This window comes from Bos indicus, chromosome 18, assembly GCF_029378745.1.
Source record: "Bos indicus isolate NIAB-ARS_2022 breed Sahiwal x Tharparkar chromosome 18, NIAB-ARS_B.indTharparkar_mat_pri_1.0, whole genome shotgun sequence".
Taxonomy (NCBI): Eukaryota; Metazoa; Chordata; class Mammalia; order Artiodactyla; family Bovidae; genus Bos; species Bos indicus.
The window spans coordinates 57,536,995-57,561,394 of record NC_091777.1 but is presented as its reverse complement, the minus strand read 5'-3'; the positions used below and the strand labels follow the sequence as shown (position 1 = coordinate 57,561,394).

At 53.4% G+C, this 24,400-nt stretch overlaps 3 protein-coding genes and 1 long non-coding RNA gene across 5 annotated transcripts; 3 read left to right on the top strand and 1 right to left on the bottom strand.

The window, feature by feature from the left end:
- The first annotated feature begins 873 nt into the window (after positions 1-873).
- KLK10 (kallikrein related peptidase 10) lies at positions 874-5,992 on the top strand. 2 transcript variants are annotated; one of them, XM_070772229.1, is made up of 6 exons: positions 874-1,033; positions 1,437-1,547; positions 2,765-2,948; positions 3,861-4,135; positions 4,324-4,457; positions 5,339-5,992. In XM_070772229.1, the coding sequence occupies exons 2-6, from the start codon at positions 1,451-1,453 to the stop codon at positions 5,489-5,491; spliced, it is 843 nt and encodes a 280-aa protein (XP_070628330.1). In that variant the 5' UTR covers positions 874-1,033; positions 1,437-1,450; the 3' UTR covers positions 5,492-5,992. The 2 variants fall into 2 exon arrangements, with proteins under 2 accessions (XP_070628330.1, XP_019834003.1); XM_019978444.2 differs by having other exon boundaries at positions 874-1,054.
- Positions 1,943-2,876, bottom strand: LOC139177306 (uncharacterized). Its single transcript, XR_011561798.1, has 3 exons — positions 2,748-2,876; positions 2,304-2,354; positions 1,943-2,083 (listed from the first exon to the last, which is right to left on the bottom strand). It is a non-coding gene; the product is annotated as an uncharacterized lncRNA (long non-coding RNA).
- Positions 5,993-9,013: 3,021 nt separating the features above from the next.
- Positions 9,014-16,447, top strand: KLK9 (kallikrein related peptidase 9). Its single transcript, XM_019978450.2, has 5 exons — positions 9,014-9,712; positions 9,848-10,004; positions 12,512-12,777; positions 14,836-14,972; positions 15,605-16,447. The coding sequence occupies exons 1-5, from the start codon at positions 9,670-9,672 to the stop codon at positions 15,755-15,757; spliced, it is 756 nt and encodes a 251-aa protein (XP_019834009.1). The 5' UTR covers positions 9,014-9,669; the 3' UTR covers positions 15,758-16,447.
- Positions 16,448-17,875: 1,428 nt separating this feature from the next.
- KLK8 (kallikrein related peptidase 8) lies at positions 17,876-23,691 on the top strand. The gene is made up of 6 exons (XM_019978462.2): positions 17,876-18,012; positions 18,430-18,507; positions 18,961-19,120; positions 19,308-19,567; positions 21,443-21,576; positions 23,480-23,691. The coding sequence occupies exons 2-6, from the start codon at positions 18,438-18,440 to the stop codon at positions 23,633-23,635; spliced, it is 780 nt and encodes a 259-aa protein (XP_019834021.2). The 5' UTR covers positions 17,876-18,012; positions 18,430-18,437; the 3' UTR covers positions 23,636-23,691.
- The last annotated feature ends 709 nt before the right edge of the window (positions 23,692-24,400 follow it).

Here is a 24,400-nt window from a genome sequence, read left to right as displayed (position 1 = left end):
AACCCACTTCTTGCTGGAGAAGATGCATCACAAATAGTGCAGAACTAGATCTCTCCTCACATTCTGCTCAGCTGGCAGGGGAGGTAGCTGGCAGGAGGAGTAAGAGCCCAGAGCTGGAACTGGGGCCTCTGCGTGCAGCAACCTAGACCTTGCTGTGTGACCTCCTGTGAGTCACTGCCCTCTCTGAGCCTCCCATTCCTCACCCAAAATGAGGGAGTTGGCTGAAGTGCCGTGAGATGCCCCTTGCAGCTTTCGGCCTCCTGTGACTCACTGGCCGGTGTGTCGCCTGGAGACACAGGTGGCAGGAAGGACAGGAAGTGACCGCACAGGATGCAGAACCTCCCCCTACACACAGGGGCTGGGACACACGAGGACACTGCTCTGGCTGTGGACGGATGCACACCCAAGCACAGAGCATCCCTCTGTGTCTGCACCTGCCTCTCTGTGTTTTCTTTTCCTTGTGTGTGTGTCTCTTGCTCCCACTCTTTTTCCTTCAATCTGTCTTATCTCTCTTTCCAGGTCAGCGGTCTGGCTTTTCCCATTACGTCACTATAAGTATGCATTTCCCTGTTTATTTATTTCCCCCTCTCTCTGCTTACAGTCATCTGTCTCCAACACTATGCCGGTGACCCCGGGGAAACTCCTGGGGATGTGGCCCCCGTCTCTCCTCACCTAAGAAGGCTTCTGGGAACACCAGACCTGGGGAAACCCCATGAAATCCAAGTTTAGAAAGGGTGTTTCAGGCACTGGGAGAAGCCTGTATTCCCGGGCCCCTCCCAGAGCAGGAATCTGGGGCCCAGCCTCACCCACGGCATAATTAGAGAGAGGGAAAGGGAGTGGGTACCTCCCTGGGGGGAGGGTGGGGAAACAGGCTCTTCGGGGTTAAAAGGGGAGGCCTGCCCAGGGGTCCCTTGGCAGAGAAGTCCAGCGGCCCACACGGCAGGGCTGAGGCACGTCTTCCCCTCTCCCCTCGACGGCTCCCAGGTGAGCGGCACGCTCCTCACCTTGGTGGGGGTGGGTCGCCAGAGCCCAGGTGGGCACCTTCGGATGGCGGGTAGGAGACTTGTTGGAGACTCATCTTCTTTATCCTCTTTATCCTCTGAGCCTCGAAGCTCCAGCCCATTTATATGAAGGAGGGCAGGAACCCGAAGCGCCGAGAGGCTGGCACCCGGGCCAGCCCGGGCCGGGAGGGCGCTGCCCTCAGGCGTGGGAAGGGGAGTGCGGGAGGATGCCAGAGGGGCGTCATTAGAGTAATTGCGCCCATCACTGGCGGTTCAGGCCAGAATCGCCAGGCTACCCACCCCTGTGCTGGCCGGCCTCAGGTTAAACGGGTCCCCAGCGGTTGGGGTGGCCCAGGATGCGCGGACGGGCAGGCAAGGTGGGGGTCTCGGACCCGGCAAGTGTTTTGAACTGCCCCCGTCGCTGCTTCTCCCCAGCATAGGTCCTTGCCATGACACCCCGACATCTCCACCTCTCCGCCGCCTCCGGCGCTCAGGGCGGCCTGGGGAAGCTGCTGCTGCTGCCGTTACTAGTGGCGCAATTCTGGGGTGAGGCGGGGAACGGGGCTTGGAGGGGGCCGCCGGGGAATGGGGCGGGCGGCGGGCGGGGGAAGGGGTGGCAATGGGAGAGTGGGCTGTTACCACCAAGCCTGCCGCGCACTTCTCCTCCCCTTGGGACCCCTAGCACTCACCCACCGGTTCGGAAAGGCCCGGCCCCAAGTCAGGCCCGCCTCTCTTCTAACTCCGCCCTAGCTATCCCAACCCTCTTCACTCCGCTAGGATCAGTACCACCCCCCACCCCACCCCACTCTCACCCCACCCCCCGCCACACACACACTTTGTCCTCGCCTTTCCCTTCCCCGCCCCTTCTTACTCCGCCCTATTTTAACCCCAAGTCTTTTCTTTGTTTTAAATATGTATTTATTTATTTGGCTGCGCCGGGTCTTAGTTGCAGCACACAGCTGCAACTTTCAGTTGGGGTATCTTTTTAGTTTCGACGCGCGGGATCTTTAGTCGCTGCCGGCGAACTCTTAGTTGAAGCCTGTGGAATCTAGTTCCCTCCAGAGACTGAACTCCTACGCCCTCTGCATTGGGAGTGTGGAGTCTCAGCCACCAGACCAACAGGGGGCGGTCCCTATCCCAGGTCTTGCCTTGAAGTATTTTGCCCTCACCCCTTCTGCTAGCGGGTAGCGTTACTCCCAACCCTAACTTTCACCCACCCTGCGCAGCGTTCTATCCCCGCCCCTTGCCACGCCCCTATTAGCCACGCCCCCACACCCCCGCCTCCTCCCCCGTATTCCTGACCTTCCAGTACTCGGTTCAGTCCTCACTCCTCCAGGATCAGCCTCAGGTCTCCTTGCAAGTGAAAGTGAAAGTGTCAGTCGCTCAGTCATGCACTATAGCCTGCCAGGCTCCTCTGTCCACGGGATTTCTCAGGCATGAATCCTGGACTGGGTTGCCATTGCTTCCTCCAGGGTATTTTCCCGACCCAGAGATCGAACGCGAGTCTCCTGCCTTGCAGGCAGATTCTTTTCTGTCTGAGCCACCAGGGGAAGCCCCTTAGGTCTCCTTTCCCCTCTCAAGCCGTTCTCCGCCCACTTCCATTCGGTTGCTTCGGGACCCCCAATTCCCACATACACCGTCGGGTTCAGGCTGTGCCCACCACCCACCAAAAATCCCCGTCCTATGGCCTCACTCGGATCCCAAACCCAGTGCTTGCCATACTGTCCTGCTTGCTCTGACCCCCACCTGCTTTCTTTCTCCAGTCTCGGAGGCTCTGCTGCTCCCCGCAAACGACACAAGCTCCAACTTCGTGGCCTCCGGCGCCCCGTGTGCTCACGGCTCGCAGCCCTGGCAGGTGTCCCTCTTCAATGGCCTTTCGTTCCACTGCGCCGGCGTCCTGGTGGACAGGAGTTGGGTGCTCACCGCTGCACACTGCGGGAACAATAAGTAGGGGGAGCTCCTCTGGGGCGCTACGGGGGGCCTGGGGAGACGGGCCTCGGGGACCGGGCAGGAGGACGGGAGCACGTGAGGGTATGGACCTGCCAGCTCCACCTGGGGGCAGTCCTCGAGGGCTTCCTGTACGAGGAGAGGTGGGGTTGTGCTGTGGCCACGAGGGGGCAGTGTGGTCTTTCTCAGCGTTTCTAGGCCCATCCAGAGTCACTGCCTAGCCAAATCTCTTAGGGTTCCATTTGTCTTGTTTTTGTTGTTCAATCGCTAAGTCATGTCAGACTCTTTGTGACCCCATGGACTGCAGCACACCAGGCTTCCCTGTTCTTCACTATCTCCTGGAGTTTGCTCAAACTCATGTCCATTGAGTTGATGGTGCCATCCAACCATCTCATCCTCTGTTGTCCCTTTCTCCTCCTGTCCTCAATCTTTCCCAACATCAGGGTTTTCCATTTAGGTGTAGACTGTTGTGTGCAGCAGGCAGAAGTTGGGGTCTAGTGTGATTAGGACTTCAAAACTAAAAGAAGTTATTCACCTTGTGAGTCCTCACTGAAGGAGGAAGAAAAGAGGAGGTTTACCCCTGGAGGCCCTCTGTGCTCAAATCCTGCAGAACTTAGGGACCCAAACCTGTGCTCATACCTCCCCATCCCCCCCCACCTCAGGTCTCCAGCTCCCTTCTCCCTACACACTGCTTCCTCAGACCTAGGAGTCCTAGCCCCCTCCACCATCAGACCCAAGAATCTAGGCCTCAAAGCCCCTTCTCCCTCAGACCTTGGAGTCTGCCAGCCCCCTCCCCTGCCAGGACCCGAGTCCACCCCGACCCCAGTGCCTGTACCCTCCTTCCCAGGGACTCGGGGTTCAGTCCCAGTCCCGATGAAGGTTTTGCCTCCTCTATGGCTCTTCCCTCCCCAGGCCCCTGTGGGCTCGAGTCGGGGATGACCACCTGCTGCTGCTGCAGGGCGAACAGCTGCGCCGGACGTCTCGTCCTATCGTCCACCCCAAGTACCAGCAGGGCTCGGGCCCCATCCTGCCGAGGCGCACGGACGAGCATGACCTCATGCTGCTGAAGCTCGGCAGGCCCGTGGTGCCGGGACCTCGAGTGCGGCCCCTGCGCCTGCCCTTCCGCTGCACGCAGCCCGGAGACCAGTGCCAGATCGCCGGCTGGGCCACCACATCCTCCCGGAGAGGCAAGAGCCTGGGGTCCCAGGGTGGGGCCTGGATCTCGGGGAAGGAGTATGAGGGGCTGGGACTCCTGGATGGAGGAGAGGTTGGGAGCCTGGGGCCTGGGAGGGGCACGGTCTGGGTATCGGGACTCCTGGGGCCTGGGGGGTTGAGGGGCTGGGGCCCAGGGTTACCCGATGCTTTCTCCTACCAGTGAAGTACAACAAGGGCCTGAGTTGCTCCAGGGTCACTATCCTGAGCCCTAAGGAGTGTGAAGTCTTCTATCCCGGCGTGATCACCAGCAACATGATGTGTGCAGGACTGGATCAGGGCCAGGACCCCTGCCAGGTACAGACTGGCCAGGGAGGGTCTCTGACTGGTGAGAGCAGGACAGGGAGGCTATGGGAAAACAGACACCTCCTACTCCCAGCCCAATTTCCTCCCCACGTCCAGCACTATCCCCAGCACTGCTATCCCAGCACTACCCCCAACATCAACTCCATGTTAAACTCTACTTCCTTGTGTCCACCTTCTCACGCCCAACCCTGTCTCCACCTCCACTTCCAAGCCCGTCTCCCCATCCTGTATGTGTTGCTCAGTCGTGTCTGACTCTGTGCGACCCCATGGGCTGTAGCCCTCCAGGCTCCTCAGTCCATGCAATTTCCCAGGCAAGAATATTGGAGCCAGTTGCCATTTTCTTCTCCCAACCCCTTCCTACCCCATCCTAAACCACATCCCCATCCTCAAGCCATTCCTAAACGCCCGCGTGCCAAGTTGCTTCAGTCATGTCCGTCTCTTTGCAACCCTATGGACTGTAGCCCGCCTGGCTCCTCTGTCCATGGGATTCTCATACCAGAGTGGGTTGCCATGCCCTCCTCCAGGGGATCTTCCCAACCCAAGGATCGAACCCACATCTCTTACATCTCCTGCATTGGCAGGGGGATTCTTTACCACTAGTGCCACCTGGGAAGCCCTCCTAAAGCCCGACCGCATCCTTATCTCTAGAGCCTGCTCCATCCCTCACCTACCGTGAATGACAGTCTCAGCGCCATCCTATCTCCAACTTCATCCCCACCCCATCCCACCTCAACCCAACCCCAACCTCAGCTTTATCCCAATCCAGCTCCAGGCCTACCCGACCCCTCCCTTCCTCATTAGTACCCGAAACCCCCAAGTGGCAGCCTTTCCGTTGGTGTATTTATTTGATCTCTCCTTCCTCCCACTCCCAGAGTGACTCTGGTGGCCCTCTGGTCTGTGATGAGACCCTGCAGGGCATCCTTTCGTGGGGCGTTTACCCCTGCGGCTCCGCCCAGCATCCAGCCGTCTACACTCAGATCTGCAAGTACCGCTCTTGGATAGAGAAGACCATCCGCTCCAACTGACGCAGGAGATGCCCTGCGACTCCTTCTCCACCTGCCCTCTTCCTCTGACTTCCCCTCCTTCCTCCAGCTGGGCTGGGCTCTCCCCCTGCCCCACTCAAATTTCTGCCGCCCATGCACACCTGCTAACATCTCTCCTCTTTCCTCACACCCCTTGCCCACTGCTGCTCTTTGCCCATGCTGAAGCTGAAATGCAGAAAGCAGTGGCCAAGTTTTGTTCATGAGAAATGAAGCTGGTAGTCACTAGTCTCTGAGAGAAGTTATACATCACTCGACCTGGCCTTCTTCACCGCTGCCTGCTGTGTGACCTTGGACAAGCCAAGTACCTTTTCTGAGCCTCAGTTTAGCCTGACTTGGAAAGCCGGAACAATGAAGTGCTTACCTCATAAAGCATGTCATGAGGAGACTATAACATGTGCATGTAGATTGTCATGGAAATTGCCACGTCAAGTATTAACATGATGGGTGGTGAACTCTGACTAAATGGCACCAGGTCCTGGTGGGCATGTGTGTGATTTTTGTGACCTGGGGAGAAAAGCGCAGGGGAAGCCTCTAATCCTAACCACCCTTTGCATTCCCAGCCCCATCCATCAGGACTGACGGGAGAATCGCATTTCTTTCTTCCTGTCAAGTTCTATAGAGCACCTCTTAACCACTTCCTTCTTCCCTCCCACTGTTTCCCATGTTGGGGTCCACCCAACACCTGTTCCTCCTGTCCCAGGAACTGGGCTGTCTGAGTCATCTGGTACCTTCCATACCTTGCTAGGGCCACCGAAACTCAAGGGACCTCACCTTACAGGCATCTTAGCCTCTAAGACGAGAGGACCTCTCCCTACCTCAGTTGCTAAGTTTACGCCAAGAAACTCTCTGAAATTTAAGGGAAATGTTTCAGTTTCTTGGTTAGATCCATCCCCATCCAATTCCATCTCTACCACATCTCCATTCTCATTGGCCGATCTGACAACCAGACACTCCAACTCCATCCTCTCCCCTCACCTAAATTGGCTTTGAGCCTTTTGCCCTGAAAATTTGGGACGAAGGGGTTCTTGTCCTCTCCCTGAAACTGTTCTGGTGTAAATATTCCCATGCTAGGGGCTAAATGGGACTTCCCAGGTGGCGCTAGTGGTAAAGGATCAACCTGCCAAAGCAGGAAGATCCCCTGGAGGAGAAGATGGCAACCCTCTCCAATATTTTTGCCTGGGAAATCCCACAGACAGAGGAGCCTGGTGCACTACAGTCCATGGGGCCACAGAGAGTCGGACATAACTGAGCACACAGAACAGAGGCTGTTATACACGGAATCCAAGCAAAGCTAACAGAAGTCTGGGTGTCTCCTCCACTGAGCCTGGACTTTAGAGTGGTAACACAAGTGGAACACATGCACAATAGAAATTTTCTAACCTGCACAGGTTTCTTTGTTTTCTCTTTCCAACATCAATTTATTGAGCACCAGTTGTATGGCAGGCTCACTACTGCGTGCTGGGAACACGGTGGTGACCGAAAGGTCCCTGTCCCCCAACAGAGCCCATGGAAGACTGGGGCACAGCGTTTGAGCAGAGTCTACACAGCTCTCTTCCACTGTTTCCTCACCCCTATTAGCACACCCAGGAAACGCCAATGAAGCATATCAGCTGAGCTTATTATGCAAGAATCAGAGCGAAGTAGGTGGGAACTCAAAAACTCGATTCATTTTTAAAGGCAATTCACCCATTCCTTTAGTCACATCATAAGTGTTTATTGAGCTGTGTGCCATGCCAGGTCCTGGAGATGAATCAGACTAGGCTCTACCCTCAAGGAGCTGCTAGTCTGGTCCAGGAGACAGGCAAGCCTTACATTCTTGTCATTCAGGTCCCTATTCAAAGTCACTTCCTCAAGGAAGCCTTCCAGGATCTCCCTGGCTGAAAGCTTCTCCCCACTGTACTCCTCCGCACTGGTCACTAATCCATTGCTCTGTTTATTTCTTTTGCATACTTGTTACAGCAAAAATGATCTCAGTATCTGTTTACTCCATAATGGTCTGTCTCCTTCCCCTCACCCAGTCAATTCGGGCAGGGACTCTGATTTATTCACTGTGGTTTTCTAAGCACCTAGTCTGATGCCTGACACACAGAAGGCATTCAACGCATTGCCAAATTAACAAATAACACAAAATGATCAATGCTGTAACAGAAGAAGGCCCAGGGTTTCCCAAGAGGGCCTGAAGACTCCTTCTGAAGGAATCAGGGAAGGCTTCTCAGATAAGGGGACATATGCATGGGGTTTTAAAGGATAAGTAGGAGTTCACCAGGTAGAGAAGGAAATATATTTCTGTAACTCACTGTGTGACTTGAGCAAAATTCTTGAGTGCTATCTCTAGCTCAGCTATTTCCACTGTGAAAGAGAGATTGGTTAGACTCTTTTGAGAATGTAGTGAGAAAACATACGTGAAATGTTGACCCAACTGCCAGCAAAGAGAAATTGTCCAAAAAAAGCTAGCTATCAAAATATTCTATAAAGCAATTACTATGGCACTTAGCACATAGTAGGTATTCAGTCTCTGGTCTCAAGGACGTCCCAGCCTGCAGAGGATATAAGGCAACTGCAGTCATGGATGATCTGTATTATGATGGAAGTGCAGGGCTCTGTAGAAGGGAGACAGGCATGTTTATTGAATCCCTACCACTGCTGTGCTCCATACGTGTTAATCCTCCCACAGCCCCAGTTATTATTGCTGCTTAGTAGATGGGGCAACTGAGAGAGGTTCAGTGACTTGCCCAAGATCACACACTTAATAATGACCAGCACTGAGGTTTGGACCCAAATGGTCCAGTTCCAGAGTCCATGCTCCAAACCACTACATCATGGTGAAGTATACACATTCAAGGGAGCCCAGACCAAGCTTGATAATCAGTCTTACAGCAACAGAAAGTAAAAGGGCCAGGGTGGAAGTGCCCAGTGTGGAAAAGATGTACTCTGCCTAGAGGAATCAGAGAAGACTTCCTGGAGGAGGGGGCATTTAGGTTGGGTTGTGAAGGATGAGTAGAAGTTCACTACTAACAAGGATATGGAGAAAGACATTCACTCACTCAATTAACATCTCCTGAGGCCTCCATGAGTCCACCCCTGAACAGGGTGATGCGAGGAACACAGAGATGAGTCAGATCTGGGCTTGGCCCTCAAGGGACAGCTCATCTGGTGAGAAGGAGGGATGGGGAGAGAGGCAGGGAAGATGGGGTGATACGAAGGACACTGGAAAGATGGAGATGGGTGGAAAAGAAACAAAACCATGTTCTCAGGACTTAGCCAAGATCTGGTGATATTAATGGGAAAAGTGCTGTACCAGCTAGGCTGGGCACCTGGATCCTTGGGGTGGTAGAGATGTGAAAACGGAAGTAGGTTATGACAAGAGTAGGTTAACCCAGATGGGATCATATTTCTCAACCTCCTGGGAGAGGCCTTTATCCTCGTGGGAAGGGGTCCAAGTCCCCATGGCAGGGAGGGTTCTGTGGGTGTGCAGCTCCCTTTGTAGTCTCTGCCACGCCAGACAGCATTTCTGTCTCTTTTTCTTTTTCTCACCTGCATCCTTCAGTGTCTTTGTCTCCCTGTTTTGTTTTTTCTTCTTTCTCCCTCTTCCCCTACCTCACCCCCATCCTGCTGGCTGGTTTGCCTTCTTCCCTCTGAGTCCTGATTCTTTCTCCCACTCCTAGTCTGATTCCCGGGAGGTCATGCTAGGTAACGCTCCAGCCTGCCCAGTGTGTTGGTCCTAGCCCACTGCAACTTCATTCAAAATGAACTTGCTTCCATGCTAGGACTCTGCCTTAGGGACCTTCCTCCTTTCTCTCTTCCTCCTCCAGGCCACAGAATATCCTGTAACCGGATGCTGCCACCCCGAAGTCAGGGTGAATCAGGGCTGCCCTTTCTGGAAAGCCCACCTGAGAAGGACAGCCTCACCCAGGGCTCCTCCCCCATTGCGCCAGACCCCTGATGCTGCCGGCCCCTGGCTCATCCTGACGAAGGGTCTACCGGTGCAGTCTGCCTCCTCACGGCCCCCAGTGAGGGCCCCTGGGCTTCCCCCTCCTCCCTGGGACATGTCCCAACCCAGATTAATCATGGGGCGGCCCCAGGGAGGAAGACAGCATGGCTTACCATAAAGAAGCAGGGCCACTGAGCACAGGCTTGAAGATCCAGGCACTCCAGAGGCCATGAGGCTGGGATTCCTCTGTGCTCTGCTTTCGCTCCTGGAAGGTGAGGTTCCCGCCATCATGCTCCCCTCCATGGCCCCCCCCGGGACCCTTCCATCAGGCCCTTTGTCCAGAGTCTGTCCCCGAGCCCTCCCACCTGGCTCTCCGATAACCCTTCTGCCTCCCATCCCCACCCCAGGGCAGGGCTGGGCAGACACCCGAGCCATCGGGGCCAAGGAATGTCGCCCCAACTCACAGCCCTGGCAGGCTGGGCTGTTCTACTTCACCCACCTCTTCTGCGGGGCGACCCTTATCAGTGACCGCTGGCTGCTCACAGCTGCCCACTGCCGCAAACGGTGAGTGACCCGGACGGGGCTGGAGGTCAGGAGAGAGAGGGCTGCGGACCTCTGTAGAGGAGGGAGGGAGCCATGGGCAGGAAGGGCCAAGCCTCCACTTCTCTTCCCCAAAGTTCAACTCCTAGAATGACAGAGAGCTGACTCTCTAAATTCTAGCATGCTAAAGAACCTGGTCCTCAGGGTGTAGATTTTGAAACTTTGAATCTTAGATGAGCTTCCCTGGTGGCTCACACGGTAAAGAATCTGCCTGCAAAGCAGGAGACCTGGTTCGATCCCTGGGTCGGGAAGATCCCCTGGAGAAGGGAAAGCAACCCACTCCAGTATTCTTGCCTGGAGAATTCCATAGACAGAGGACCTGGTGGTCTATAGTTCATGAGGTTGCAGAGTGGCAGATTACTGATCATCTTCACTCACTCAGACTCCTAGATGCCTAGACTCTGACCTGGAAAAATCCAGAGCTGTACATTCTTAAAATCTTGCATCCAGGAGATTTTACACTAATGTAAGTAAGTAATTACATTAGTGATGTTGCCGAATTGGAGAAACGTAGATTCAGAGACAGGTAGAAATCTGAGTAGTCTAGAGCAGCACTATCCAATGGAAATAGAACCCTAACCATGTAGGAAAGTTTAAGTTTTCTAGCAGACACACCAAAAAGGCAAAAAGAAAAAAAAAAAAAGAGTAAAATTAATTTTAATAATAGATTTAACTTGCCATACTCAAAATGTTATTTCAACATGTAATCAATTTTAAATTCTTATGAATGACATAGTTTAGTCTTTTTTTTTTTTAATACTAAGCCTTTGAAACCAGGCTTGCATTTTACAAGTACGTTGCATCTCCATTTGGACTAGTTGCATTTAAGCGCTCAATCACTGTGTCAGATAGCACAACCCTACGATCTTAGATTCAAAGATTCAAAGTATTCTAGCTAGGTTCATTGAGTAGGGAAGCTTATAGTCTGAATTACAGTGTCCTAGAATACTGTGGCTTGTAGAATTCTAGAATCTTGAACCAAGAGAATTCTAGAAACTTATGTTTATACATGTCTAGAATCTGGTGGATTTACTATTCCTGCATGCTATCATTCAAGATTTCTAAAATCCCCAAAGTGTTAACCAAGAGAATTCTAGAGTTTCAAATTATTTGAAACCTAAATTCTTACACTTCTAAAAATCACAGATTTCTAGATTTCTATAATAATGAAATTCTAGTTTTACTATCCCAGAATATCAGAACCCTAGGTTTTTATGACCTAGATTTAATTCAGATAATTTAAAAATCTTGGACTTTTTGATTCAGGGAAATCAAAAACATTAGAATCTCAAATTCTTAAGATACTAGAGCTTGAGCCTCATAGAATACTAAAATTGTGGGTTTCCAAGGTATTAGAACCTTAGAATTTTAGAATCTTAGATTCTGGGCATTCTAATAGAATTCTGGAATCTACCTGATGCAGAAATCCTTTTTATATTATCTGGGGAAAGGGGCCATGACTCCTGTTGGATATTTTCCCTCTAGAAAGGAAGCATAGGGGCTACCCAGGCTGCTCTGTGAGAATTTCCCATCATACACCACTCCATGCTGGAGCCTCTTTAGCTCAGGCCTGTACATCAGGCTAGGAGAACAAGGGCCACATTTCAGTACCAAAGACAGAGGGGAGAAGCAGAAACGTGGAGGTGCAGGAGATTCAGGAGCAGGGACAAGTCGGGGCTGCGGGGTGGGGTTGGGACTGACTTCCCAGACACAGAAACCAAGGCAACAGTGTGACAGAGAGGGAAAAGACAGAACTAACACCTTATGTTCCTCAAACCCTGAGTTCTCAGTCATTAGCCTGGTCCCTAATGTCAGAGGTCAGGGGTTGGGGGATGGACATGTAGACACCCTGAGGGTCCCTGGCTGTCCAGGGCATGAACCCAGAGCAGAGCAAGTGGGTTCTGCCACTGCAGGGAGAGGGTTTGAGACCAGATTTCAGGAAGAAGTGCATTGAGAGATGAGGGATGTAGCAGACAGGAAAAGTCTGAGGCCACAAATGAGCCTAGCTTGGGGATTTTCCATATCCCACCCTTTCCACATACACACACACGAAAACACAGAGCGCCACTCCCCACAGAAGCCACCAGACCTGTGCGTGCAGGTTGTGCGGCTGTTGTTGGGTGGTGGGCGGAGGCCTCGCCTGCCTCCATGGTTCCAGGGGACCCAGGTCACCACTGCGGCTCCAGGTGGGGCAGAGAGGAAGGTGGTTTACTTGACATGGGGTGAGGAAGAGGTGTGAGCTTTGGCGGAGAGCTACAAAGGTCGAGGCAAAGGGACGGAGTGGGAAGCAGGGCCCAGAGAGGGTGTGTGCCTTGCTTAAAGTCACGCAGCCCTGTGGGTCACAGACAGATGACCAGAGAGGGTGTGTGGCTTGCGAGTCACACAGCATCCCAGTGGTCAGAATAAAGAGGATCAGGCCCGAGAAGACACCTCGCCTTCTCCCACCTTGACCTCTGACACCTGTCCAACAGGTATCTGTGGGTCCGCCTTGGGGAGCACCACCTCTGGAAATGGGAAGGTCCGGAGCAGCTGTTCCGGGCCACAGACTTCTTCCCTCACCCTGGGTTCAATCAGGACCTCACTGCCCAGGACCACAACAATGACATCATGTTGGTTCGTCTGCCCCGGAAGGCACATCTAGGCCCTGCTGTACAACCCCTCAACCTCAGCCAGACCTGCGTCTCCCCAGGCACCCAGTGCCTCATCTCAGGCTGGGGGGCCGTGTCTAGTCCTAAGGGTACAGCCTTGCCCACTGAAGACACCCTGATGTCTCATGCCAGGGGGCTGAAGCCCCTCTCTGCCTCTGTCTCTGCTTTTCCATCTGTATGTTCTGTCTATCATCTGTCTATGCATCCATATATTTCATCAGATCTAAATGCTATGAATGATAAGATGCACCATTATCTTACAACCCACTAAGAATGAGAAAAAGAAAAACAGGTTTCAGCCATCCTTTTCTTACAAAATACACGGAAGTACCGATAGCTGAAAGGACATGTTTGCAATGTTTCTCACTTATCTTCTTTTTTAAAAAATTTTATTCCTTCTTATTTATTTTTGGTTTTTGTTGCTGTGCTAGGGCTTTCTCTAGTTGTGGCAAGCTGGGGCTCGTCTCTGGCAATCCACTCCAGTACTCTTGCCTGGAAAATCCCATGGACGGAAGAGCCTGGTAGGCTGCAGTCCATGGGTTCGCTAGGAGTCGGACACGACTGAGCGACTTCACTTTCATGCATTGGAGAAGGAAATGGCAACCCACTCCAGTATTCTTGCCTGGAGAATCCCAGGGACAGAGGAGCCTGGTGGGCTGCTGTCTATGGGGTCGCACAGAGTCGGATACGACTGAAGTGACTCAGCAGCAGCAGCAGCAGCAGTAGGGGCTCCTCTCTAGTTGTGCTGTGCAGGCTTCTCTTGTTGCAAAGAGCGCAGGCTCTGGGGTACATGGGTTCAGTGACTGCAGCTCGAAGGCTCTAGAGAGCCAGCTCAGAAGTTGTAGTGCATGGGCTTAGTTGCCCCTCAACAAGTGGAATCTTCCCAGAGCAGGGATCAAACCCACGTTCCCTGCTCTGGCAGATGGATTCATAACCACTGGACCACCAGGGAAGTCCCCATCCATCCCTATATGACATCATTTCCTGGAAGGCACATCTTGACTTCAGAGATGTTTACATGTGAAAATACGTGCATCTCAGAACTGAAATAAGGTCTATCTCACTCAGAGTCAGAAATCAGCACATCCATTAGTCAAATTTGGCTTGCCACAGCAGTAGTGGCTTTCAAAAGGCCATGAAAATAAACAAAAACAAAAACGTCAGTTTGTGGCTGCCAACAGTTAAAACCTGAGCGATGTGATATAAAAGCCAAGTTTCTTGATTTGCTTGAAAAATTCAAAACTGACAATGCTGGGTCCGTATTTCTAAAATAACGACCACTGTTAGGCAGAATTCGGCAGAATTCAGTGGAGGCTGTGCCCTTCAGACAACATGTGGGTTCTTTGGTTCACTGCGTTTCTCCCCCAAGGACCACTGTTTCCCTAGACAACCCCTCCCCCACTTCCCCATCTCTAGTCTCTCCACGTCTTTGTCTCAGGCTCCATCGAGGGCCATCTCACTGCAAATGTCTCCTCCCCTTGATCTCACTGCTTTCTCCCTGGATGTCTCTTGGTCTCTTTCTTTATTAAAAAACATTTTTTGTTGTTGTCATATTTGTTTCTGTCACTGCATGTGGGCGTTCTCTGGTTTCAGAGAGTGGGGAGTTAGTTCCCCTGCAGCTGTGGTGTTCAGGCTTCTAATTGTGGTGGCTGATCCAGGCGAAGCACAGGCTCTAGAGCATGTGCCCTTCAGTAGTTGCAGCATGCGGGATCTAGTTCCTTGCAGGGATCGAACCTGGGCCCCCTGCATTGGGAATGTGAAGTCTTAGCCAACTGGACCACCAGGGGATTCCATCTCTAAGTCTGTTTCTCCGTATTTCTTCATTGCCTCCTCTGAGAATTCTCTTTCCCCTACAGTGGTCTCTATCTTCCCATCAAGGTCCCTCTTTTTCTCTGTGTGAGTTTTATACATATCTCTTCTCATCTCTTGGCTCTCTGAGTCTTTCTTTCTCTCTCTTCGGCCCTCTCCCCTTCGTCTCCATCTGTTTCTCCTCCACGCTGTGATTCTGTTGCTTTCTCACTTGTTCCTGTCTTGGAGAGTCTCGGGCTGTGGCTCGGTGGGTCCGCCTTCGGAAAGTGGGGCAGAGGGCGGTGCTGAGTTGCGATGGAGACAGCTGCTGACCTTTCACGGACCTTCTTTCCCCACAGTGGAGTACCCACTGACGCTGCAGTGTGCCAACATCAGCATCCTGGAGCCCAGACTCTGCCGCCGGGCGTATCCAGGCCACATCTCCGACAGCATGCTCTGTGCAGGCCTGTGGGAGGGGGGCCGGGGCTCCTGCCAGGTGAGACGTGCTCTGGGAAGGACGGGGGTGGGCATCCTGCAGCAGCTCTGGGGTCCTGGGGGAGAAGGCAGTTGGAGCCCCAGACTTCCTAGAACAGAGCATGGAAGGATCTGGGATACCTGGGTCTTGGGAAGGGTGGCGGGTGGTGACCAGTCCTGCCAGGATTCCTGGACCTAAAAGAGGAGGGGACTGGGGGTTGGACTCTATGTCCTGGGAGAAGAGGGGTTAGGATCCACGATGCTAGGTCCTTGGGGGAGGTGGGGGCCATGAGATTTTACTCCTGCGTCTATGGCCTTCCCAGGTGGTTCAGTGTAAAGAATCTGCCTGCCAATGCAGGAGACACAGGACACGTGGGTTCCATCCCTGAGTTGGGAAGATACCCTGCAGGAGGAAATGGCAACCCGCTCCAGTATTCTTGCTGGGAAAATTCAATGGACAGAGGAGCCTGGCGGGCTACAGTCCATGGGGTCACAAAGCGGTTGGATACGACTGAGGGAGGAGGAACTGGAGACCGGGACGCCTGGGTACTGGAGGAGAAGGGAACTGGAAGCTTCCTCGGAGGGAGCAAATGCCTTGTGTCAGGTCCTGAATGGATCGGCCTAACAGTTTCTCTGCTCTTATTCCGCGTGCAGGGTGACTCTGGGGGCCCCCTGGTTTGCAATGGGACCCTGGCCGGTGTGGTGTCCGGGGGCTCGGAACCCTGCTCCAGGCCCCGGCGCCCTGCCGTCTATACAAGTGTGTGCCACTACCTGGACTGGATTCAAGAAACCATGGAGGACAACTGAACCCTCGCGCCTTGGACGACCAGGATTGGAGGGTGGGGCAGGGCAGGTGGATTTGCAAGACTCCAGTCTCAATGGTCTAAGCCCCTGGCCTCTCCTGGCCTGGAGAGGCCTTCTGGATATTCAAGTTCCCGGTTTCTGGATATTCAGACCTGGGGTTCCGCGTGAACTGTATAGCTGTCCCCCCAGTTGAAAGGAGCGGGGAGACACCTCCGCCCTTCTTGGCCGCATCTCTGAGTCACCAGGAACTGGCACCGCCCCCATAGAATAGCTCCCCTGCGGTCTACCTTGGGAAAGACATCTACTAAATAGCTTCAGGTGCTTCCCTAGTGGCTCAGTGGTAGAGAATCTGCCTGCCAATGCAGGAGACGCAGGTTCGATCCCTGCTCTGGGAAGAAGAATCCCACATGCCCGGGATTAACCAGAGTCCCGGAGCCACAACTACTGCGCCTGCGCTCTGGAGTCCAGGGACGGCAACTGCTGAGCCCACTGCGCCCGCCGCAGCTACAGAAGCTGCGGCACCGAGAGCCCGGGCTCCACAACAGGAGAAAAGCCCAGGCAGCAAGGGGAATCCAGCACAGCCCCAAATAAATAAGTTAATTAATAAATAATGTCTCCCTCCAGAGCTTTGTCCAATGAGATTTCCCCTTACAGCCCCACCTCCTTCGTCAGCGACCCCGCCTTACTGGAGGGTCCCTTCCGCTACATGGAACTCAGGCAGTGGGTTAGTCTCTTCCCACTCCCACCATCCTGCACCTTGACCCCTTCCTGGGCGTGTCCAGGGTGTTCATACTGGTGGGGACTGACCGAGAGGAGAGAAGTTGGGAGAGGCGCTCAGTCCCCGCCGATCTAAGGGACAATTTTGCATTAAACGTGCGGAGTCCGGCCTTCCTTCTGCCAGTTTTGTAGGATAAAATATGGGCATCGCGTGGGCGATGGACGGCAGAGAGGGAACACGGCCGCTGCGTTGCGGTTCCCCATAAGCCCGGAGTTCAGTTCAGTTCAGTTGCTCAGTCATGTCGAACTCTTTGCGACCCCATGAATCGCAGCACGCCAGGCCTCCCTGTCCATCATCAACTCCTGGAGTTCACTCAAACTCATGTCCGTTGAGTCGGTGACGCCATCCAGCCATCTCATCCTCTGTCGTCCCCTTCTCCTCCTGCCCCCAATCCTTCCCAGCATCAGGGTCTTTTCCAATGAGTCAACTCTTCGCATGAGGTGGCCAAAGTATTGGAGTTTCAGCTTCAACATCAGTCCTTCCAGTGAACACCCAAGACTGATCTCCTTTAGGATGGACTGGTTGGATCTCCTTGCAGTCCAAGGGACTCTCAAGAGTCTTCTCCAACACCACAGTTCAAAAGCATCAATTCTTCGGTGCTCAGCTTTCTTCACAGTCTAACTCTCACATCCATACATGACTACTGGAAAAACCATAGCCTTGACTAGACGGACCTTTGTTGGCAAAATAATGTCTCTGCTTTTTAATATGCTATCTAGGTTGGTCATAACTTTCCTTCCAAGGAGTAAGCGTCTGTTAATTTCATGGCTGCCCAGAGTAGGTCCTGCCTAAGTCTGGCTCCATCAGCCCTATTGCAGCAAGGTTCCTGGGCTCTGCTTGGGCCGGTCCCGACGCCCCCAGGGGAAGGGGAAACCAGGTCACAGCGCCTCCCAAACCTGCCTTCCCGGAATCTGGACCTCATAGGGGGCAGCCAGCGGGCGGGGCGCCCCGCCCTCAGAAGTTGGGACCCAGAAGACGGGCTTGTCTCCCATTCGGATTATTGGCAGCACCCTCCTCCCACAAAAACCCAGGCTCCGAATTTTTCCTTCCAAAAAAATAACCTTAAGAATTCAGCCTTCAGCCCCTCCTCCCTCAGACCCAGGAGCCCAGGAGCCCAGGGGCCCAGGCCCCCAGCCCCTCCTCCCTCAGCTCCAGGAGACTGGGCACGCATTCCTTTCTGTTTCAGATCCAGGAGTCACAGTACTAAGCTCCTTCCCTCCCAGACCTCAAGAGTTGGAGATTCCAGCCCCTCCTCCCTCAAGATTTCCCATTTAGCCCCCCCAGCCTCTCCTCAGCCATACCCAGGGTTCCAGTTCCTCGGTGCTCGGCCGGCTCCCGGGTGGGAGGAGTTGGATCTGGAGGCGGGCCATTCCAGTTAAAAGGCTCCAGGATCTTGTACCAGGCACGCAGAGCTGAAGTACTGGGAGCTCTTCCTCTGGGTCCGAATCAGTAGGTGACCCCGCCCCCTCAATTCTATAAGGTGAGATGCCAAAGTTCTCAGGCACAGGGTATCAGACCCCCGCCCCCTCCCCTAGAACCTCAGATCCCTTCCTCCTTGCAGATCCAGCAATCAGCACCCCAGTCCCATGCTTTCCAAGACTTAGGAGTCTCAGCTTCCAGTTGGCTCTTCCTTCAGACCCAGGAGTCGGAGACCCTGACTCCCTCCTTCCTTGGAATGTGGGAATCCAACCCCTTGGGCTCCCAGCAACTCAGATTCAGCAATCTGGAGCCCCATCTCATTTTCCTTCAGACCCGAGACTGGGTCCTCAGCTCCTGCTTCCTGCAAGACCCAGAAGAATGGTTCAGGATCTTGCTTCTCCCCACCCCAATCCCGAGATCACTAGGGTTTTGGTCTCCTCCTTCCGCCTCCGCTCAGCCCTGTCCTCTCGTCTCCCAGGTCCCACCATGGGACGTCCCTCACCTGCTGCAGTTTGGATCTGGATGCTCCTGCTCTTGCTGTTGGAATCCCAGGCAGGTGAGGGGCCCAGAAGGCATCGGTGGAGCACGTGAGCCTGGGGGAACACTGTGATGGTGGCTACGTGGGTGCCTGTGGCGGCCTGTGGGGAGATGGGAAGTGCAAGATGACATGTGGGAGTTCCTGTGGGGTTCCCAGAGGGTGGAGGCCTGGTACACGTGGCAGCAGGTAGGAATGTGTTAGTTTCTGTTGGGTATTGCAGGAGCACACCAAAGCCAGCGGGGCTGCCTGCTGAAGGGCGCAGATATTCACGCGAGTCTGCGGGGCGGGTGCACGCAGGCTCAGGTGTGCGACTCCGTGTTTGGTGACTCATGGCCTTCCATGAGTGTATGTGTGCATCTGTGCAGCAGCATGTGCAAGCCAGGCGGCAGACGCCGGAGGAGGGTGTATGCGTGTGTATCCTTTTGAACCCACTGTGTTTTCCTGCCCCAAACGTCTCCCTCCTGCCTCCAGGACATGTGAGGGCACAAGAGAACAAGGTGCTGGAAGGGAAGGAGTGCAAGCCCCACTCTCAGCCGTGGCAGACTGCCTTGTTCCAGGGTGTCCGGCTCATCTGCGGGGGTGTTCTCATAGAGGACAACTGGGTTCTTACAGCAGCACACTGTCAAAAAAAGTGAGTGGATTCCTGCAGCAGAGGGGGTGGAGAAAGAGCGGCCTGGGGCTTTGCTTCAGGAGGGGTGAGCTGGGGAGCGGGTCTCTGAGAATGGAAGTCTGAGAGAAGAGGGGACCTGGGTCTCAGAGAGGAGGGGGCCGGGAGCCCGGATCCCTGCCTGGGTGCCCAACCACCCCCATCGTCACAGGAAATACGTGGTCCGCATGGGAGAGCACAGCCTGAAGAAAAAGGATGAGTCAGAACAAGAGAGGGCCGTGGCTCGGTCCATCCCGCACCCCTGCTACAACAACAGCAAGAACCACCACAGCTACGACGTGATGCTCATTCAACTACGCGGTCGGGTATCCCTGGGGCCCAAAGTGAAGCCCATCAAGCTGGCGGATCACTGCCCTCAAGTCGGCCAGAAGTGCACCATCTCAGGCTGGGGCACTGTCACCAGCCCCCGAGGTAGTGGGAGGGAGAGGAGGAGCTGGTTGGCCCAGTGGACCCCAAGCCATTGGCGACGCTTTGCCTCTAGAGCAGATAAGGAAGGGAACGTGATTGTGAGGTTGACAGTCACGGGCGGTCCACGTTAGAAACCTTCAGGACCAGAATATTGATAGGCATGATGGGGAAAAAGGAAACAGATTGTTTAATAGGGCTCAGAAATGTGGATGGATGAATGAAGAGTGGATGAGTGAATGCATTCCTCCACCTTTAAGGTGGAGAGTTGTGAGATTTTCTGTTGTACAGAAAGTCAAAGTGTTCGTTGATAGTCGAGCCTGACTCTTTGTGACCCCATGGACTGTAGCCCGCCAGGCTCCTGTGTCCGTGGAATTCTCCAGGCAAGAATACTGGAGTGGGTAGCCATTCCCTTCTCCAGGGGATCTTTCTGACCCAGAGATTGAACCTGGGACTCCTGCATTGGCAGGGAGATTCTCTACTGTCTGAACCACCAGGGAAGCCCTATTTTGTTGTTTAGAGTTTTATGTAACCTTCACAACAGACTTGGGATACAGGGACTCAGTGGCCCAGGAAAACAGGCTGCCTCTTCTCCATCTTGAACCCAAGATTCTGGGCCCAGATCCTGCCACACCCAGGAGTCCGGGCCTTTTCTCCCCCAGGACACTCAGTCTAGATCCCCAGCTCCCTCCTCTTTCTTGACTCAAGTCTGGACTCCACTGAGGTCCTCCCTCTGGGGCTTCAGAGTTCAGGGAGCCCTTTGCCCTGCTTCACAATGAAGAGATTGGGGCTCAGCTCAGAGGTGATATGATTTGCTAGGAAAGCAAAAATCAGGATTCAGGTCCCTGCCTGTGTGACTCCTAAGAAAACAATGGGCTGCTGTGGAAACCTACCTGCTCATGAATCAGGCAGGTCAGTTCAAACCATGATTCTGCCCCTTTTCTCCGGACAAGTCCCTCCCCATCTCTTGACCTCAGTTTGCTCAGCTACAAAATGGGGATAATTATCCAGTAGGTTTCTAAGCTCCACGAGGGCTCAGATTATATCTGTTTTCTGCATTGTATGTTCCTAGTGTTCAGGGTGGTGACCAGGATTTGTTGAAGGAATGCATGGATGAAGGAATGAATGACTCCCTCCTTCCAAGAGCTCATGTGAGGATTAAATGAGATTCTGGGCATATAGCTTCTGGTACCTAGGGGTACCAGGTAAACTTTTACCTCTGAAGTCTGTTTCTCAAAAGTTAATAAGAAAAACTAGTTCCACTACCCATCATCTATTCAGCGCTTACTTTGTGAGCATCCGATATTCCTCAGGTGTTGTACCATACAAAGCCTGTGGAGCTGCACGCTAGGTGGGGGGATAGACAATAAACAAATACATATAAAATGAAATATTAGGTGTAGCCAAGTGCTATAATGGAATATTACGGCGGGGGGAGGGCGGTGAGAGGAAAGGGAGTGATGGAGATGTGGTGTTGTAGTTAGAATAATCAGGGAAGGCTTCTAGGAAGAGGTGATATTTGGAAGAGGTAGGACAGAGCTGAGATGGAGGACCTGGTGGTCTGGGAATGGGAAGATTGGAAAGATTCAGAGGTGTCACAGAGGGGCGCTTCCAGGTCCCCCAGTCACCGGATCCTTCATTTGAAAATGACCTCAGGGCAAGAAACAAACAGTAGGGTCCAAAGGTCCTTTTCTGGGTGGAGAAAAAGAAACAGCAGGGGCCGTGGCTTTGTTTCCTGCGATGAGAGGAGAACACGCCCTCCCGTGAGACGTCTCAAAAAGCCCTGTGCTGCTGTGGGTGCACGGATGGGAGGTTAGATCCCGACAGGGATGGAGGGAAAGGATTGCTATCTCTGATGACTTACAACCTCTGCTCCCTCAGAGAAGTTTCCTGACACTCTCAACTGCGCAGAAGTAAAAATCATTCCTCAGGATCAGTGTGAGAAAGCCTACCCAGGGCAAGTCACGGACAGCATGGTCTGTGCCAGCGACAGCAGTGGGGCTGACACGTGCCAGGTGAGTGCCTTCGGAAACTCCCTCTTTTATTTACTGATTTTTGGCTGTGCTGGGTCTCCGTGGCTTTGCTTGGGCTTTCTCCAGTTGCAGCGAACTGGGTGGGGTGTGGGGGGGGGGGGCGGGGGGGGGGGTTGTTCCTCTTCACTGAGGTGCGCGAGCCTCTCATTGCTCTCTTGTTGCCGAGTGCAGGCTCTAGGCGCGTGAGCTCAGTAGTGTGGTGTCCGGGCTTAGTTCCTCTGCAGCATGTGGGATCTTCCCGGGCCAGGGATCAAACCCGAGTCCCCTGCATTTGCAGGCAGATTCTTATCCACTGGGGCACCGGGGAAGTCCTGAAACGTCCTTCTTCCCTTGCTCGCCTTGCAGAGATGTGAGGCTTGGCAGTGGGGTGATCCCAAAGAGTCAGCACCCCTGTCTCTACAGAGTGGGAAGCGAGTTCAGAGGAGGCACACTCTCCCTGCAGGCCGCACAGTGCAGGAATCAGAATAATTGAATCGTCCTTGCTGTTTCTTTGGGAAGGCTTGCCAGCGGGGGAAGGTGCAGGGAGGGGCAGGGGATTAAAGGGAGTGAGAAGCTAAGTCCTTGAGGGATAAGCTCCCTGCCCTCTTTCCTACTGTTAGCACCTGGAATTTGTGCTGACTTTCCTACTTTTCTCCGGGTCCTGACTGGGTTCCCTAGCATGGCTGCCTTCTCCTATGACTGGTTCCTTGGGGAGCAATGCTGTTTTCCCAACTGGCCAGAGGATGGCACCGTTGATTTCAGGGCTCCCTCAATGGGCTCCCCATCCTCAAGATGACACATCTTGGGCTTTGCCATTGATACAGCACTCTCTAGCCTACTGGCTTCAAGTTCAGTCCTCAGGGCTCCACTTGGATTTGTCCCCACCCCCTTTGCTAGGGATTGGTCCCTGAAGACAATGCTTCATGCTCCCTTTCCTATTGGCCAGGAATAGAGTCATTCCCTTTCTCATTGGCCAAGAACAGAATCATTTCCATGAGTAGATCCTGCTATGGAAGCTAGTCTTTTCTGGATGATTCCTTAGAGACAATAATGTCTTCCCACATACTCCCCACCTTTTCCCCTTGGGTGTGTGTATATCCACAAGAACCTGGCTCCTTTCTCCTGTGTTTTGTAACCAGATGATCTCTTCCAGATTGGCCGGGAATTGTTGTTGTTACTGTTCAGTCGCTCAGCCATGTCCCACTCTTTGCGACCCCATGGACTGCAGCATGCCAGGCTCCCTGTCCTTCACTATCTCCCACAGTTTGCTCAAACTCGTGTGTATTGAGTCGGTGATGCCATCCAACCATCTCATCCTCTATCGTCCCCTTCTCTTGACGTCAGTCTTTCCCAGCATCAGGGTCTTTTCCAATGAGTCAGCTCTTCGCATCAGGTGGCCAAAATATGGAGGAGCTCAGTCTCCCCGATGCAATTGCTACTCTCTGCTCTCTGGATTGGACCCCCCAGAGAGCATTCTCTTCCCGCGTTGATCAGGATTTCCTCCATTGCCCTTAGACATCCTGTCTGTAATCCCACACATGGAAGCCCCACCCCTCTCTCTCACATTGGTCCCAGGATACAATGATCTTATGCCTGGGGAACCAATCACGTGACAGAGATGGTACAAATGCTGGCGTGTGTGTTTCCGTTGGTTGCTCAGTCAGTCCGACTCTTTGTGATCCCATGGGCTGTCCGCCAGGCTCTTCTGTCCAGGGGATTCACCAGGCAAGCATGCTGGAGTGGGTAGCCATCCCCTTCTCCAGGGGATCTTCCAGACCCAGGAATTGAACCCAGGTCTCCTGCATTGTGGGCAGATTCTTTACCATCTGAGTCACCAGGGAAGCCCACGAAATGCTGGTAACAGCTGAGCAACTTAGGTGAAAATCTTCTATTCCCCCCCTTCTAGGGAGATTCTGGGGGCCCGCTGGTGTGCAATGGCGTTCTCCACGGCATCACATCATGGGGCTCAGACCCCTGTGGGCGGCCTGAGAAACCTGGTGTCTACAGCAAAGTCTGCCGCTCCCTGGACTGGATTAAGAAGACCATAGGCCGCAGGGGCTGATCCCAAGACAAGCTCTAAACCTCCCTCAATAAACTCACAGCATCAGCCTGGCTCCCTGCCTGTCTGTGCTTTGGCCCTCCTGGGAGGGGTGGAGGGGCAGAGGGTCTGCACCCCGGAGATGGAGAGATCAGAATCCCCATGGTCATTCTGCCCATCACCACTGTTCAAAATTGTTCCCCCCAGCCCGCGTTTTTTTTTTTCTGGGAGGACTTGGAGAAATGGGAGGTTAGTTTCAGAGGATTTTCAGATGTCCAATGGACTGGCCTGCAAAAGACCATTAAAAGAGTTTCTGTTCGGTTTTTCTGAGCAGCTAAACTTACTAAGCTCTGGGGGGAGATGCTGTTGTTGTTCAGTCGTTCAGTCTTACCTGACTCTTTGCGACCCCGTGGAGTGCAGTAAGCCATGTTCCCCTGTCCTTTGCTATCTCCTGGAATTTGCTCAAATTCATGTCCACTGAGTTGGTGATGTCATCCAACCATCTCATCCTCTGTCATCCCCTTCTCCTGTCCCCAATCTTTCCCAGCATCGGGGTCTTTTCCAGTGAGTCAGCTCTTCCCATCAGGAGGCCAAAGTACTGGAGCTTCAGTCCTTCCAATGAATATTCAGGACTGATTTCCTTTAGGATTGACTGGTTTGATCTCCTTGCAGTCCAAGGGACTGTCAAGAATCTTCTCCAACACCACAGCTTGAAAGCATCAATTCTTTGGTGCTCAGCCTTCTTTAGGGTCCAACTCTCACATCTGTACATGACTACTGGAAAAACCA

Bases quoted from the DNA above. Each gene is read 5' to 3' on its own strand.
- KLK8 (XM_019978462.2), top strand. From the start codon at position 18,438: ATGGGACGTCCCTCACCTGCTGCAGTTTGGATCTGGATGCTCCTGCTC. The intron at 19,121-19,307 runs GTGAGTGGATTC...CCATCGTCACAG, and splicing joins GCAGCACACTGTCAAAAAAA to GAAATACGTGGTCCGCATGG. The intron at 21,577-23,479 runs GTGAGTGCCTTC...CCCCCCTTCTAG, and splicing joins GTGGGGCTGACACGTGCCAG to GGAGATTCTGGGGGCCCGCT.
- KLK9 (XM_019978450.2), top strand. From the start codon at position 9,670: ATGAGGCTGGGATTCCTCTGTGCTCTGCTTTCGCTCCTGGAAG. The intron at 10,005-12,511 runs GTGAGTGACCCG...CCTGTCCAACAG, and splicing joins GCTGCCCACTGCCGCAAACG to GTATCTGTGGGTCCGCCTTG. The intron at 12,778-14,835 runs GTACAGCCTTGC...CTTTCCCCACAG, and splicing joins GGCCGTGTCTAGTCCTAAGG to TGGAGTACCCACTGACGCTG.
- KLK10 (XM_070772229.1), top strand. From the start codon at position 1,451: ATGACACCCCGACATCTCCACCTCTCCGCCGCCTCCGGCGCTCAGGGC. The intron at 4,136-4,323 runs GCAAGAGCCTGG...TTCTCCTACCAG, and splicing joins CACCACATCCTCCCGGAGAG to TGAAGTACAACAAGGGCCTG. The intron at 4,458-5,338 runs GTACAGACTGGC...TCCCACTCCCAG, and splicing joins AGGGCCAGGACCCCTGCCAG to AGTGACTCTGGTGGCCCTCT.